This window comes from Prionailurus bengalensis, chromosome D3 (genome assembly GCF_016509475.1).
Source record: "Prionailurus bengalensis isolate Pbe53 chromosome D3, Fcat_Pben_1.1_paternal_pri, whole genome shotgun sequence".
NCBI classification, from domain to species: Eukaryota; Metazoa; Chordata; class Mammalia; order Carnivora; family Felidae; genus Prionailurus; species Prionailurus bengalensis.
The window spans coordinates 12,920,997-12,937,622 of NC_057356.1; the positions used below are offsets into that span (position 1 = coordinate 12,920,997).

General features: G+C 40.6%; 1 protein-coding gene across 2 annotated transcripts in view; it reads right to left on the reverse strand.

Annotated features, from left to right (window-relative positions):
- MED13L (mediator complex subunit 13L) overlaps window positions 1-16,626 on the reverse strand; it is a 306,114-nt gene that overhangs the window by 41,413 nt on the left and 248,075 nt on the right. For both annotated transcript variants that reach the window (XM_043557691.1, XM_043557690.1), the window contains exons 6-13: window positions 16,326-16,520; window positions 15,747-15,935; window positions 11,898-12,063; window positions 9,634-9,738; window positions 5,087-5,815; window positions 4,026-4,251; window positions 2,919-3,024; window positions 2,489-2,613 (exon numbers count right to left, since the gene is read on the reverse strand). In XM_043557691.1, coding sequence (XP_043413626.1) covers window positions 2,489-2,613; window positions 2,919-3,024; window positions 4,026-4,251; window positions 5,087-5,815; window positions 9,634-9,738; window positions 11,898-12,063; window positions 15,747-15,935; window positions 16,326-16,520 — 1,841 coding nt within the window. The remainder of the gene's footprint in view (window positions 1-2,488; window positions 2,614-2,918; window positions 3,025-4,025; window positions 4,252-5,086; window positions 5,816-9,633; window positions 9,739-11,897; window positions 12,064-15,746; window positions 15,936-16,325; window positions 16,521-16,626) is intronic.

Below are 16,626 nucleotides of genomic sequence, written 5' to 3' on the forward strand. Positions count from 1 at the left end.
AGATTATCTTTAAGAACTCAAATGAATTGGTGACCAAAGGAAAAAAGATTCTCACAAACAGAAAGCCTTTATGTGTATTTATTCAATGACATAGAGTTGAAGTGTGAAATTAAATTCAAAGACATCTGAGATGAAACGTGGACAACAGCCACATAATGCCAGTTATCAGTAAGACAAATTTGCAAAAACGGTTCTAAGGTGAATGATTCTCTTGATTAAATGCCAGGCTAGAAATCAGAGTGAACAAACATTTCGGAGAAATGAAAATTAGATTAAAAATGTCCAACCCTCCATCACACATTAACGTTCCTAAAACTATATTAAAAAAAAAAAGTAAATGTATCTTCATTTAGTCCAACAGGAATACATGATTTATACAGAGAGTATAAGTGCCGGGACTCGGACACCAACAGGAATCACTAGGGATGGTGGTGTGAACAGTCCCCAGCTGCTCTGAAATGCTTGCTTTTTCCCTTTTCTTACTTCTTTCTACTTCTCTTTAATTCCTTTTCATATTTCCTCCCCACCATCACTACCGAAGCATCTGACCAAACCCTAAGGATCATCAAAACCAATCCCAGACAATACCCGGCTTTAGGGCGACAGTCACGTTCCAAATGGCTCTCCGATGCCCAGATCTACCACAAGGAAACATGTCATTTCTCGTACTAATGTTTTTCTCCTTGCCGTGTCCTTTTCCTTCATGCAGCCACTGCCTGAATTTAGGTCCCTGTGTTTTAATCCAACGAAAGTTACCCAACAGTACCCCTGCTTTCTGTGTAAGAGACTGATGGAAGCCAGCTCAGGTCCACACTCAGCAGCCTTCACAGAGGAACATATTACAGGCCGAGTTCAAAGTCCAAAGCCATAAGGATGGTCAAAAACCTTCTTAACCCTGTCAATCTTTACCCACCAGTCAGAGAGCAGACCAGTGGTCTGTTCTTTATCCCCCCAACCCCAAGCTAGTTCATTCTTGTTGCTTAATCAAGGCTCATTCCAGGCTCGAACTGATGTCTCTCCCCTCTATCTCAATAACCCGGTCTTTCCACATCTCAAGTCAAATCCATTCTTGGAGGCCATTATGATATCATCTTCTAAGTACTTACATTACTAATAGTGTATAATATCGGTTAATCAGATACATTTTATTTTACAGTGAGAACAGGCTTTAGAATTCTGATTCCTACTTAAAGTTTAAGCCTTAACTTAAACACTGTTTGCCTGTCACTTCGTACTTGAACACCCAGCATCTTTAGACGCAAGTCAATTACTACACTCTCAGTAATAAGTACGCGCACGTGTGTGTGTGTGTGTGTGTGTGTGTGTGTGTGTATTTTTGAAGTATATGTTTACATTTATTTACAAGCTATTTCTCCTGAGGTCTGTATCTCAAGTATAAGGGTGGTAATATTTGTAACCTCGTGTACATGTCACAACGGAACTGATCATCAAGTGGTTAACAAATATATGGGAACAGGGCAGAAGGGAAGGAAGGTAAATACATAAGTGATAGAAAAATAAACTTACTTCTCTGAAGAGAGGGCCTATCTTACTCATTTCTAGGCCCCCCAGAAATTATAGGTACTTCTATTTGCCCAAAAGTACAGAGGTGGTTAGGAGGATGAGGACACAAATTTCCTGACTCAGTCCAGCTGCTCACCCAAGAATTTTAAATTTTATCTGTCACTTTAACCACATCATACCTGGTATTATTTAACTTCTTTGTACGTAAATCCTACTTCCCCACTACGGTGTCATAACCTTAAAAAGTATGCATCATACTTGTCTATCTCTCAAAATGTAGACTACTTTCTGACTGATGAGATGAATAAAACGTTATGGGCATTATCTTTAAAATCTGAGCTGAAGGGTCCACATAATACACTTCTACTAGTCTCATGATAGTTAGAAGGATTTAAAAATTAACTGTGAAAGGAGCAGCTGGGTGGCTCAGTCAGCTAAGCATCGACTTCTTGGTTTCGGCTCAGGTTACCATCTCGTGGTTTGTGAGTTCGAGCCCCATGTTGGGTTCCATGCTGACAGCACAGAGCCTGCTGGGAATTCTCTCCCTCTCTGCCCCTCTCCCACTCGCTTTCTGTTTCTCTCAAAATAAATAAATAAAACCTAAAAGAAAAAAAAGTGCTCAGTCTTTAAAAAAAACGTTTTTAAACTAAATGTGAAGATTTTTGTGCTCGCTTTGGCAGCACATATACTGAATGTGAAAGATTTTAATATTTACAACAGGAATAACACTAATAATAAAAAAACAAAAAAACCAACCATCAACAAACAGAACCCAAGGCGTGTTAGAGACGACACGAGCCGCTTTTAGAATCCTTTCAAGGTATACCAATGTTTTTGAAGAGGATTCTGAACCTGAAACAGGGCCCCCAAATCCAGCAGACCAAACAGTAAGGAGGAACTCCAACAGCGACACACATCCTCCCATTTCGGGAAGTTTCTGCTTGTGGAGCCATGGCAGACTCACCCCAAGTTCGTCGTCATCGGAATTATCAAAGATGTTGTCTAGGTCGTGCAGGGAAGGTGCCAGATCTGTCACCTGGGTAAGGCTACTGGAGCCGGCTCTGCCAGCAGCACTGTCCTGCCGGACATCTGCAGGGAAGGAGGCGAAGACCCAGAATGAACAACTTCACCGAGAGAGGACCGAGGAGAGGACATGGGTCTCAACGAGCAGACCTGCCTGTGAATTTTTTCCCTAGGTTTTCAGTTAAATTTAGAGACAATCATTTCCAAATATGTTTATCAGTTTTGAAAATAACTGAAAAACAAACAATGAAAAATTCAAGATGAGATCAAATTATTGGTATTACAGTAAAAATAATTCTAAATTGAGAAGCATCTCCCTTGCATTTTACTTTAGCAACAATCCAAGTGAGGCAAATAATCATTGTACACACCTGTTTTAGTAGCAGAACTGAAAATAGACATGGCATTTTTCCCATCAGGCACCGGCGTGGAATGACCTGGTGTAGTGACATCCTTGGTACCAAATCCATCCTCTGACTGTATAATAAATTCAGCCAAACAAAACACATGAACACCAACCCAAAGTGTGGAATATGAGGGAGAACACAAAGAATTAGAGGGGAGAATGGAACTTGTTATGAGCACAAGTATGATAAACCATGGTCTATGCAACCAAGGGAAATAAAAGATCGGTCCTTTTCCCTGAATTTAAACAGAACCCAAAACTCCCACACTTTCCCTCCAATCCTATGGCATATTCTGAGTCAATCTGGGTTTTATGGCTAATCAGTACTGGTGGCATTTGACTACAGTCCTGCCGTGGTGTTAAAAGCTGCCTTTAATAACATTTTAGATGCTGAATTGCGGTTCGAGCTTTCTGGACCCAGACAGATCTCTGTAAAGGAATCCTGGAAGCATTTTCCGGAACGGTACTGGCTTCTTAATTGTCCTATTTCCTCTACTCTCAAGAATACCTCTTTAAATGGCCCAGTATTTTGGAATGCTATAAAATTTAAGGCTCAAGACAGCACACACCCCCAGTACTCGATTTTATGACAATGAAACCAGTAAAAGTAATACCGACATAAGCCAGGAGGTAGTGTTGGTATTAATTCAGACACATATATAAAGCACTTGGTATGGTAGACATACCAAGCACTCAATAAACAATAGACACTGTCATCAGCCTATTTTTTCTTCACATTTTGGGTGTTTTGGAATAATAATTAAAAAGAAGGGAGCAGGGAGCATAGGCCAACCAGAATTAGCGTATGAGAGGAAGCATGCACTGTACAAGCTACAGCCTGGAAAATATGAGGCTTCATTTATGCTCAGCGGACTCTTAAACAAAGGTGAGCCATGACATAAAAAGGAACAATACGCTGTTCAATACAATAGTACCAAGAGCATGAATATGGGGACAGAGCAATCAGGCAAGACTATCTCAAACATTCTGCCTCAGAAGTTTTCCCATACACGTTGTACTGACAGAGATCAAAACCCACACCATGCTGGACACCCTCTATGTTAAATGGTACCTTATTCTTTTTCAGGGAATCTTTCTCTGCCCCTTGTTTGCATTTCTTGTTTGCCGTAAAGATGTATTTTATGTCGCCATCCTCAAAGGTGTATGGATCATTGACTTCTCCCAAACTGTCTCCAGGTTGCTGAGACAGAGGCAATGGGTCAAGGAAGTGGAGTGGCTGCATCTGGGGCTGCTTTTCTTGCCAGATTTTAAACCGTTTGTTAGGTTGTGCTAAGAGTCTAAAAGGGAAAACAAACAATGATTTAAGCAAGCTAAAGTAAAAAGATTGATGTTTAAAAAAAAAAAAAGCAGCATTTATGATTTAAAGCATTTGCAAAGCTTAAATGAAACTTAGAAAATTTATCTCTATAAAGAAGTTCTTTTAGAGAGTACGTTCACAAATAAAACTTAGTAGGTCTTTGTGAGGAGTAGATGCTTTTGTCTCTGATTCCATGGATTCCGGTTAAGAGCACAGATGGGCTTTAAGAACAGACTGTCTAGGTTCAAGTTCAATCTACGCCAGTGACTAACTGCATGACCCTCGCTTCTTTCTCAGCTATGAAATAAAGTAGTAATATGGTGGTGGTGAAGAGTAACTGAGATGGTCTGTGTAAACTGTGAAGAATAATGGGGCAGCTCAAAAGCACTATAAATAGTATTATTACTAGATGCAGGATACACACTTGAATGCACCCGAAGCCCTCCTTAAAAGTGCCAACATATAAAGGGTGGCACTGACCACAATATGGAAAGTCTCACCAAGCTACATTCTGTGACTAACGAACAGCAGGCCAAAAATAAATCCGCACTAATGTACTAAATGCCATAATGAAACCTTTATATGCCAACATGTTTAAACAACGACACGTGTGTGCATGTGTGTGAAACCTCAAGAAGGACAAAGCACTTGACTTTGAAACACTTTCCAAATGCAGAGTCTCGAATGGCGAAGAAAAGCCTCTTTCATTTGGCTCTGGAGGGACGGAATGGAGACATGAGGAGGGTAGCCCTGATCCTCGAGACCCTATGCCTCGGTCGGCGGGCGATCGGGTGGGTGGGACAGAGTCTCCTCACCTTTGCAGCGCGGTGCTCTCTGAGTTTACCTCCATTTTGGCATCACACCTCTCGCCCTGGAGCTCTGGAGGCCGGAACTCAGCATCGTCAACGGGCGGGAGACGGTAGCTGTTCCACGACTTGTCTGACGACTCCGGGTTCGAGGGCCTAATCCCACAATATAAGGCTGTCTCGCTGACCTCTGCCATCAGAGGCAGTCTTTGGCCTACGAGGACAGTTCTGTCATCCAGAGTTGACAACTGCTGGAGTTCTAGCCCGTTTCCATAGAGGGCTGGGTTCACAGGGACAGATGGCGGGTCCAAACTCTCCGTTTCCTGACCTCGTGGCTGAGGGCTGAGTGTTGGTGGCAGAGGGGAAATAGGGGAATGAGGTGAATCCATAGGATTCAGATTCATTTGCTTGCTTGTATTTCTGGAAGGCACGGCCATTTGTTTATCATACTTCCTACTGCTAGACACCTCTAGGGAGGAGTCGATCCCTGCCAACCCTAGCTTCTGTCCTGGTGTATCTTGCTCCACACAGAACTCGTCAGCCACAGACGGCCTGTGGTGAAATGGTATCAAGGGTCTCTTCTGCAACTTGTCTCCCTTTTCTGGTCTTTCTGTCGTTTTGTGCTTGGAAGCAGGAGGTGGTAAAGATGAAGATGATGATGGTCCTGCACCGAAGCCTGGCTGAGATGCTGCGGGAGGTCGACTGGGTCCTACTGCACAACGTTTTAGAAGTTTATGCCTGAAATGAGAATTAAAATAAGGTTACGAAACGCACACCTGAGAACAACCGCACTCTTCTGGAAGTATGACATCCCTGCACCATTATGACATTACAAAAGAGATGCCTCTGAGAAGGCTGTACCTTCTAAGCACACACTGGCTGCACTAACACACGGAAAAGGTCTCCAGGCTCATTATTTTTATAATGACAAAAACTGCAACACACTCTGACAGAGAGTAGTGAACCGATCACATACAATCCAGCAGGTAAGAGATGGACTTAATGTCGCTAGCGCGTACCAAAAGACGGATTTGCAAAATTCCCAAATCTTTCAAATTTGGTAAGGGACTCAGATAACGTGTTCACACTGCATTTTAAAAACAAGAGTAATGAGATCATTCGCCAAGACAGAGAGAAAAAAAAGCTTCCAATTTCTATCTTACAACACTCTACTAAGTCCAATATAGAATGGTTTATAACAGCTTGTAGTCTTGTCAATCGGGAACAAAATAATTATGCGATTTTCCCCCAAAGTGTGAAACCAAGGGTCAATCCTACAAATATTTAATAGAATAAGCAGACTACAAACCTTATACACCACTATTATTGGAAAAAAGAAGGAAGGAAAGACAACTTTGGATCTTATAGACTCACAAACTTAGAAGTAAAAAGAGGGGGAGTGAATACTAAAAGCACACATATACTCAAATGCACCTGTACTAAGCAGGATGGCAAGTCTGCTCATACCCTAACACACTTCTTGGTAAGCACAGGTGTGAGATATTGCTCAGTAAGGGCCCACGAGACGATGCCAAGGTTTAATCTGTGCAACAAAGTTATATAGCAGGTCAGCCAGTTCCTCCCAATATATAAATCAACCCAGGGAAACATGTAAGCTCTCCTGCCGGTGTAGCAGTAACTCTCTGAGGCCACTAGGGTGGCATTAAATTACTGCTGCATTGCACTAAATGATGCCCTAGTGGGCAGTAAAACGGATTTGTGTGGCATAATGGGATGGTTTAGTGGGACAGCAGGATGGCCACCCTGCCCCATAAGGCCATTAAACAGTGTGAGGAGTGGACCATTCCATAATGGGTTTGGTAATCCTGCAGTAGATAATCCAAAAAGACTCTTGCTAAAGTCCTTGCTACTCAAAAAAAAAAAAAAAAAAAAAAAAATCTGACTTTGAAGAAGGTTGTTTAAGCATAAGGCTATTGTCAATAAGGTAAAAATTGTCCTTTAAATCTGCGGGGCACCATACCACAGTAAGAGGTGAATGTCTCATCTGAAAAATATCTCAATCAAATCTTCTAGGGGTGCTTATTTTAAAACCTAAGCTCTAAAAGTCTTTTACATAAAACTTTTTCATTTGGACTTTCTCAGAGCATTTAACCACACCAATCCTTTGATAGATATTTTATGATAGCCTCTTCAAGGTAAGGACTTTTTGCAAACTAGATAATCTCATATAAAGTCATTTTTTTTTTTTTTCAATTGTACTTAACGACTCAGCTACATTGTGAAATGGTTACAATTAGGGACACATCAGTAAGTAACAGACTATCACTGCAAATCTCTGAACAGGTAAAAGGCCTCCATGGAGCAGGCAGGCAGATCAGGCTCAGAAAGCTAACTATATGGGTGGTCCATTGGTGGGAAGAAACCAGAAGCAGGGCCAAACATTGTAGAAACACACACAGTGGCTAGAAGAATGGGGAAAATAGAATTACTACCATAGATATTTCAAAGGAAGTCATTGTGAAATACAAGGATAAAAATCATCTATAAAATGGAAGAAAAATATATAAATGATAACGTCTCTAGGCTGAGAAGGGAAAATGGTGACTTAAAAAAATGTGCCTGATCTGTGAGAAAAGAGACTTGTCAATATCAAGGGTATTTCTCAAAGGTACCCCCGTAAATATCAGACTAAAGCATATATGGGAAGTCACGTCTAGAGATAAATATTTGGGACTCAACAGAATCAAATGCATAACTACAAAACAGACCTGAAGGTAAAGATCTGGTGAAGAAAAAAAAGGATTAACTTCAGGGGACAAAAGAAAACGTGTTATTTATTTACACTTCAGGTAAAAAGAACTTGAGGTACCAAATAAAAATGTCACAGAAATCAGTAAAAAGGTGAAAAATCTAGATTAAGACCAAAAACAAGACAAAGGCACAAGCAAAGTTAAATACACTAACATTTTTATCCTAGGTGCTTTCTAAAGGTGGCCTATAACTTGGCTGTAGGCGGTTTAGAAATCCATGTTAATAGGAAAATACTTTTTGTCACACAATTTACAATGGCCAAGAAACAGAAGTAAAACAGAGATTCAGCTGACATACCATACCTACCCTGAGATCAGAGAGAGATTCTCACATGCTCAGAGAGGAGCAACTTCTTCAAAAACATCCTCTTTGAAAAAATCAATAGTGAGTTTTATTAGGCTGATACTTACAATGTTTCTCAAAGGAAAAAAAAAAAGGCTGACTAGTAAGGCAGAGCTTGACAAAGAGAATCAACAATAAGGGCAGGGGAGGACAGGAAGGTGGTGTCAAAACTGTTGTTTAAGTGTGTATACACGCGCGCGTGTGCATGCGTACACACACACACACACACACACACAGTTTGCATATATTCTCAGGGGTCATTTGACTGCCTCCTTACTCGGAAGCCAACTTATTTATGCCACATTAAGAACCCCTATCTAAACTAGGGAAATGAATGGCCTTTTTCTTAATATGCATGATCTCCACTGAAGTTTTTCTAAGTGCTGAGCAGTATCCCATGTGAAAATACACAGTTTGGAAGCAAAGCTACTCCCAGTTGCTCATTAAGTGAATAATCACCATCACATGTTCAACAGTCAGCTGAGCTGGGGGTAAGGCTGACACACACTTAAGAAATCCAAGAACCTTGGGGTGCCAGGTGCCTCAGTCGGTTAAGCAACCAGCTCTTAATTTTGGCTCAGGTCATGATCCCAGGGTTGTGGGATTGAGCCCTGCGTTGTGCTCAGTGCTGAGTATGGAGCCTGCTTAAGATTCATATTCATTCTCTCTCTCTCTCTCTCTCTCTCTCTCTCTCTCTCTCTCTCTCTCTCTTTTCTCTCCCCGCCCCCCTTTGCCACTTGCACGCTCTCGTTTTTTCTCTCTCGAAATAAATTAAGAAAGAAAAGAAAAGAAGAGAAAAGAAAAGAAACCTAAGAACCCTCATGAGTGCCCAGGACAATAGGACTCCACTACCACAAGGAGTGATTAAGTCAAGGTAATACCCATGAGAGCAAAAATTTTCTACAGAGATCAACTCAGGGTTCTATTCAAATATCTAAATGAATGAACAAGAATTTTAGCCATTGGCAGATGTTGTTACCAAATACCTGCCTCAAGCATCAAAACACACCAGCAGTACCAACAACAAAACAAATTATCTATGGAAGGCCTGTTTAATCCAAATCCTATGAATTCTAGCCAACTTATTTAATATTTATCTCTATTTAAAATTAAGAATTATGAAATAAACTCATTTAAAGGGGAAGAGACTGTCTTATCAAACTGATGCCTTTAGTTTTGAGGCAGCTACTGTGAAGAAACTTGTGGGAACAATTGGATCACAGGGCCAGTCATCTAACAAAGCTCTTTTTGACAATAAAACCGTACCATCTGCATAGAAGAAAAGACTTATCTTTTTCTTCTCTACTGGAGGAGGAAGAAGGCTGAACAGAAAAGACAAAACAAAATGATGGGGAAGAAGCGGTCTGAGAGTCCAGGAGACACAGCCAACAAAAGGTGCCACCATCCGATCCGACCCCCGTTCTGCCTCGTCCACCACCTACCTAGAGCAAGAACAGCTGACTCTTTGGGTTGGATCCACAAAATCCCAAGTAGCAGGATTATTAGCAGGCTCTTCTTCAAGAGTTGGAGTCGACATTTGGCTCCTCCTACATAAGGTTAAAAAGGTGAGTTGTGTCAACATGAGATAATATTCGTACCTCTGGGAGAAAAATGTTTAAAAGACCCAAATACATTACACATAGTAATGTTAGCTAGCTGAGAGATGGCTCAAAGCGACCCAAGGCTAGGATGTGTGTGTGGGGGGGGGGGGGGCGGGAGAACCAACTTGTTCTTTGCACTAGAAGAAGCAGGATCCAAAATACTTCTGTTTAAGAATAAAGTACATTTGAACACAGGTGACACACAGAGCAATTAAAACACTACCTGGCACTATGGGCCGTTGCTTTAAAAAGCCACCTAAATTTTGTAGAAATAACCGAAATTTTTAAAATTATCTTGTCGCAGCATCTGTGAATTACATGCCCTGGGACAGACTATTTAAATCATTCTTAAAACTCCTATATTTACTAGCATTTAAGGGCAGCACTTTACACTTGTAATGCGAATTAAAGACAAGAAAAAAAATGACCTCTTACATGTCACTGGTAATTGGTAGCAAAAAGCAGTGTCTGTTATTACACAGTGACAAGAAAACACCGGGCAGTATTTTTGTATTGCTGATTCTGCCACAGCTGATATTGCAAAGTGCTTCGATGACGGCTCTGGAGGGACTTCTCTTGCTCTCTACCCTCCCCTGCCTTTCTGGGTGTCACTTCCCTGCTCTGTGCTGCTGCCACAAAGGGCTGTTAGAGTTGGCGAAGGTGATAGGTTAGTGGTGACAAAAATCAAAGACAGTAAATGACAGGAAAAGAAAAAGAAAATGTTAACTTGGAAATCATCTAGGCATTGTAGATAGAGGTGAAAACACCTGTACCAATTATTCTAAAGAAAAGGATAATTTTTTAGTGACTAAAGATACCTTTTTAATTCTATAACATGATATATAATCTCCCGCTGCAACTATTCTAGATTTTATGTACTGTATCTTCATCAGCAGCCTACTCCAGAACCAATTCACTGAGGAATAAATATATAGTATGAATTTCCTAAAAGCTCGATCCAAGTGACAGGTTTTAAATCTGTATACAGAACTCTAAGTAGTCACTGAAGAACACTTAATTAATTTCTAAAAGGAGTGGAGTTCTTAGCAGCTATTGGCAAGAGCATCCATATTTATTCTGTTCTAGAGAATGAAGACTCATTTGTTTACTTTCCTCAGGCAAAAAAGGGGACATCTCAGTTCTATCAAAAGAGATGTGAAAATATGCTGAATCTGTTTACGTAAATTTGGATAAGTAGAATAGTATTTATCGACTACTATTTGCTTTCATTCATGCAACTAAAATAATCATCAGCAGTCTCTTCTGAGAATCAATTCTTCCTCTTTTCCAGAATAATGTTAAGGAAGGCAGGGAGGGAGAGCAGGAGGATAGGTGGTAGGGGAGGAAAGGAAGGAAGCAAAGTCTGGTAGGGGAAGAAAAGAATATGGCTTCCCCAAATCAACCAACAGAAGCACAGCTGCTGGTAAACACCCCTCTGTCATCAGTTCAGTTCAGAACTGTATTGTCATTTAAAACAGAAGGCCAATGTCACAGAAAATGCGAAGAAGGTCATTTCCCTTTGTAAATAGAAAACATTCATAAATTGGTATCCGAAGGAAAACCACACCCACTGACTACTGTCCTACACCATCTGTGCTAAAAAAAATGCCAGATGAATACTGTGCCAATCTTGAGATGACCAGAACTTCAAAATTTCCTAAATAATCAAATTCAGTAAAGTAAACGTCTTTAACATCCTTGCTTTGAATTTTGTGCTATTAAGTTAAAAAAAAAATAAAATAAAATAAGGGGCGCCTGGGTGGCGCAGTCGGTTAGGCGTCCGACTTCAGCCAGGTCACGGTCTCGCGGTCCGGGAGTTCGAGCCCCGCGTCAGGCTCTGGGCTGATGGCTCAGAGCCTGGAGCCTGTTTCCGATTCTGTGTCTCCCTCTCTCTCTGCCCCTCCCCCGTTCATGCTCTGTCTCTCTCTGTCCCAAAAATAAATAAACGTTGAAAAAAAAAAAAATTAAAAAAAAAAAAATGAACTACGAATCCAATGACTCCTCAGGTTGGGTCACCCAGTGGCACAATGTGAGTGACACTCTTCATGTAGTAATCAAAGAGACGGCTACTGAAGCATGACCCAGACAGAATGCAGAAGTCATACTTGGACTGGGTTCTGTTGAGGATGCATTCCTTCCAGACTCGATGGACCATGTGATTGTGGAGTTTTGGAGGAATCTTCCCCGATCTCTTTGGACTGTGCATAGTTATCATCCCCCCGTCTTGAGAACCTAGGTGACTGACCGCACTCTGCGTACCTCCGCTCTCCCCTGAAAAAGAAAGACAATCTGTAATGTGGAAATTATCCGAAAAGATCTCCTTGTACATAGACCGCAAGCTTATTTAACAGAAATATTTTGATTGTTGAAACTCGTATTATTCATGTAGCTTTGTTCCCACCCCCCTGGCAACTAGTTACTATCTGTAACTATGAGCATAATTTGCAGACCGGCACTTTGTATGCTTCTCTGTGTTCTCCCTAAAATAGTTAAACACATCAACACTCACGCACCCCAAGGGCATGCCCACACAGAGGCATTCCTACTCTACAGATATTGGAGACAACTTACTTGTAAGGGTTTACACAGTAACATTAAAAATGTAAACACGAATAGATTGTTTTAAATTTTTAAATCCCCAATACAATAAGTAAGTTTCAAGGAAGAACAAAACAGTAGAGGGAGCTTTATGCTCATTTAGCTTAACGGCTGTGCAACTGCACCCAGTGCCCTGGGTAGGAGAAAAGAACTTAATGGCACAAAGCTTTTAACAAGGTCAGATTTCAAATTTGTGTGTGGAACTGTCTGTCCTTATGCCTGACACTATTTATGAAAGCTTAGTGCTAAAACACTGAAAGAGGTTGTCTCGACATTCTGTATTAGAGGATTATTCACTAGTTTCTCTCTAATAACTCCACTGAGTTTTCCCAACTATAGTTGGCATGTAATCCATTTCTTTCTATTATGTTGATTATGATTGCTGGTAATACTGATTATTGGTTATGAGTATTTTACTACTTCTATCTCATACAAGACAAATACTGAAGTTGATTTTCAGTATTAGATTCTGATTCAATTACTTTCATCCCTTTGACTTCATAAATAAATCCCGGGTTTTATTCTCAACCGAACTATGATCAAAACATCTTGACCGAAATAATCAATTTTAAGCACCCTAGAAATCTCTACCCTCATCTGAAAGATAAACAAACATCCTAATACCACAAATTAATAGTCCTGATAACAATGGAACACTACTGTTATATAAGTTGAATGGTTAGGCTTAGCTCTATCTTAAAAAAACAAAAAACAAAGACCAGTGTCAAAATGCTTACGATTCTAAGGAACTGAAGACTGCTTGCTTGTTCCCTATAAAAGTATTATTATATTACAAATGAGTTAAGTTAAAGGAGACAAGAAATTTGGTCTTTCATTACCATCTTTCATCTTTACTTGGTTTGTGATACAAAGTAATTCATTTCAATTTTATAATGGATTTTCAAATGCTTATTATAAAACTAGGAAAAGTGGAGAAATAAACAGAAATAGAAAACACAGCCCTTTGTCCCCCAAACAGCTTACAATTTAGCTAAAGAGATCATATGTCCATGGCACCATAAGGGATAATTTATGAACAAAGAAAGAGACGGGTAGGGAAAATAAGGCACAGTCTTTCCTGATTAAAACGGAGTTCATGCTTTTCAGTAGCTTTTAATGACTGAACTAAAAGGTGGATGATATCTCAAAGGGAATTAAATAAGACTTGTACTCCATGCTGTCAAATACATGTTGAATATTGTTTCTCAAAATTATCTCTATAAACAGAAGGTGCAAGCTGATGTACCTATCCACGTGTGGCATGAATGATTTCAACCAAAACCAGCTGGCCCTCCTTCCCCTGCTAATCTAGGAGATTCTTGGCCATCTTAGGGGAAAAGGGAACCCATTTTGTCCTGTATCTAGGAAAACGTCAATGTGCAATGTTAGTCATTACACAAATGACAAGGCTGAGCAGGACTCTGAGAAACATTAGGAGTCCTAAGCTATACTTCAACGTATCATAATTATTATCACATATGAAAATTTAGACAAATTCATTTTACAAAGATTCCAGTGGCTTTTAGTTAGTTAGTCAGAGAGAGAGAGAGAGAGAGAGAGAGAGAGAGAGAGAGCGAGCACAGGCATCAGGGGAGACTTATTTACCCAGGGCTTAGCACAATGATACTCACACAGAGTCCAGGGAAAGTAATTTGAAGATCTACAGTGAGGAAGTCCCTACTGAAAACCACCATAAACAAAACCTGGTGTTTCTGAGTTGTGAAATTCAGAGTTCTGAACTGACACGATGCCAGGACATCATGCATACAGCAGGCTTTCAATTTTACATTAAATATAAATTTCACTAAGTACCAGGAAAAAGAAAAACAACCAAATAAACAAAAACTGATGACAACTTATGTAGCCCAAGTGTTTAAAATCCAAGCCTCAAGAAGAAATGTAATTAACCAACTTTTCAAAATACCGATAATTCTAGTCTTTATATTAGTAGATCTTTTCTATGATGATTATTAAACAAAACTGTCAAAGCGTTTTTCTCTTTTTTCTTTTTGAATAAACACTGAGCAAATCCTTTCACAACGGGTCATCCAAATTCTCTGCTGCACCATATTAGAGTCGGATGTCCTTTTCTCACGGTGTTAGCAAGTGCGTTGCTCCCAAAGACAGAGGCTGCGTGTTGCCCACTTGTATGCCTTCCACACAGTTTCTGAATAATTCCTTCTAGATACCACGATCACGTGTGCTGGAGCTGGTGTTGTGAGTACCGCTTTAAAACCACTTACGCCACCATCCACATACTGCTCCGCTGCTTACAGAGCTCTGGCGAGTACGTCACCTAGCATATGTAACGGCTCTGTAAAGTACACGGTACTTAACAGAGAAGGAGACGGAGGTTCAAGACAAGCATGAGAAGTGAGTACAGCCAACTCACCTAGTGAAAGCTACACAGCCAGGTTTTTAAATTAGGTGCATTCAATCACAGTATCTATCCTTGTCCCCAATATATTGCTTAGCCATGAACATTTACTGAATACCCTCCACACGCCAAGCAGCATGCTAGAAATTCTGAAATACTGTCTTATCTCGTGAAAATAACCACGGAAGTATGTATCATGCTTGATAGCCTGTTTTCAGTTCACCACCCAAGACTTTATTTACTCTGATGCTTTTGCTAACGTGGCCCGCATTAAAAAAGCCTATAAATGATCTCACTTCAGTTCAAGTCCGATGAGTATCCTTTCCTTACTGACTAGATTTCCAATTAAAATGAAGTCAACTACAACAACCAAAAAGTTAACACAGAAAATATACCACTCAACAAAGAAGGCAAAATGCTCCCAATTTAAACAATTTCTGAATTTTTCCATTAAGGACATTTTTAAATTTTTCACATGTAATTAATACTTGTCACTAATGTGGACAGATTACTGACAGAACAAATTATTTGATTCGGAGTTCCTAGATGCCAGTCTAACTTTATAATATAATAAGGAAAGAATCATCCTAGACTTGCCCTTGGCTGGCAGTGGTGAACTGGGCACACGCTTCAGCCATTCTGATTTAGTGTTTTCCACCGTTTAAGGAAAAAAAGAGCAGCCTACAGCTTGTGCCCTAATTTTGTGTAAAGGGACAGAAGTGTGTACCGAACTTAAGAGAAGCAACCACACTGTCCGAATGGAGTGGAGACTAACACAGCACAATAAAAATTTGGAAGCACCGGAATTGTGTTCGCCGAAAATTTTCTTCCTCCATTTTGCAAAATCCCCCTGTCGTGTTCCTTCCACCTCCTCCACAAGGCATGTCTCACCGTGAGTTTGCTCATCCGTCCCACGGCAAGGGAACCACGTACTTTTCTGTGACCTCCTCCACCTAGGACATGCCTGGATTGTACTCACCCATTACAGCCTGTTCTGGAGAGGTGGGAGGGGTGAGAGGCATTCCACAGTTACTTGGGTCCTTCACACTACCCAGTCCCTGCTGCCCGACGGTAATATGGCCTCCAGCACCGGCAACGCTCTGAGGAACCGGTATGTCATTCTGAGAGATTAAAACAAATGCTGAAGGATAAACCATCCGAACGCCACCTGTGAGGAAAGAGAGCAAGGAGTGAACCGGGCCTGAGAAACAGCTCACAGCAGGCTGCCGACTTGATTATTCTAGCGGTCAGAGGCAAAGCTCAAGGATGAACATGAGACGCTCGTGAGGTCCTGCCAGAAGTGATGTGCTCCATTCCTTCCTAAGTTAATAGCTGTTTAAACATGTGCTCCAACATTATGATAATAGCATTTGGAATACAGGGACCTCGGTGCTTCAGGCAAGATAACTACTCAGCATATACCACGGTGTCAAGAGAATAAAAAAAAGATGGGAGAATTACGGAGCTTATTTTTGATGAATCTCAATGATTATCTTTTTAAATTAAGAAAGATGAAGAAGATAGAATAAAGTTCTTCAGGCAAAATATTTTCTCTTACCAACAATTACTTCGACTGCCACAGGGAAATCATCATCATATCCCAACTCCTCTTCTTCTTTCAACTCCTCTTTCTTTTTCAGCACCATTGGGTAGAAATACTGCCATTCCTCAATCAACTTACGGGTGGCGGGGTCTGACATCTTGTATGCTTGGCCTGTCAGCGTGCCATTTAAGCCATAAGGACTTACCAGTACTAAGGCAGGGAGGAGAAACAGATGTTAAAGATCGACTTGATAATTTCTACTTAAGCGTAATGCTGCATATGTGGTAATTTAGGTTAAAGCATACCATCGCTTACT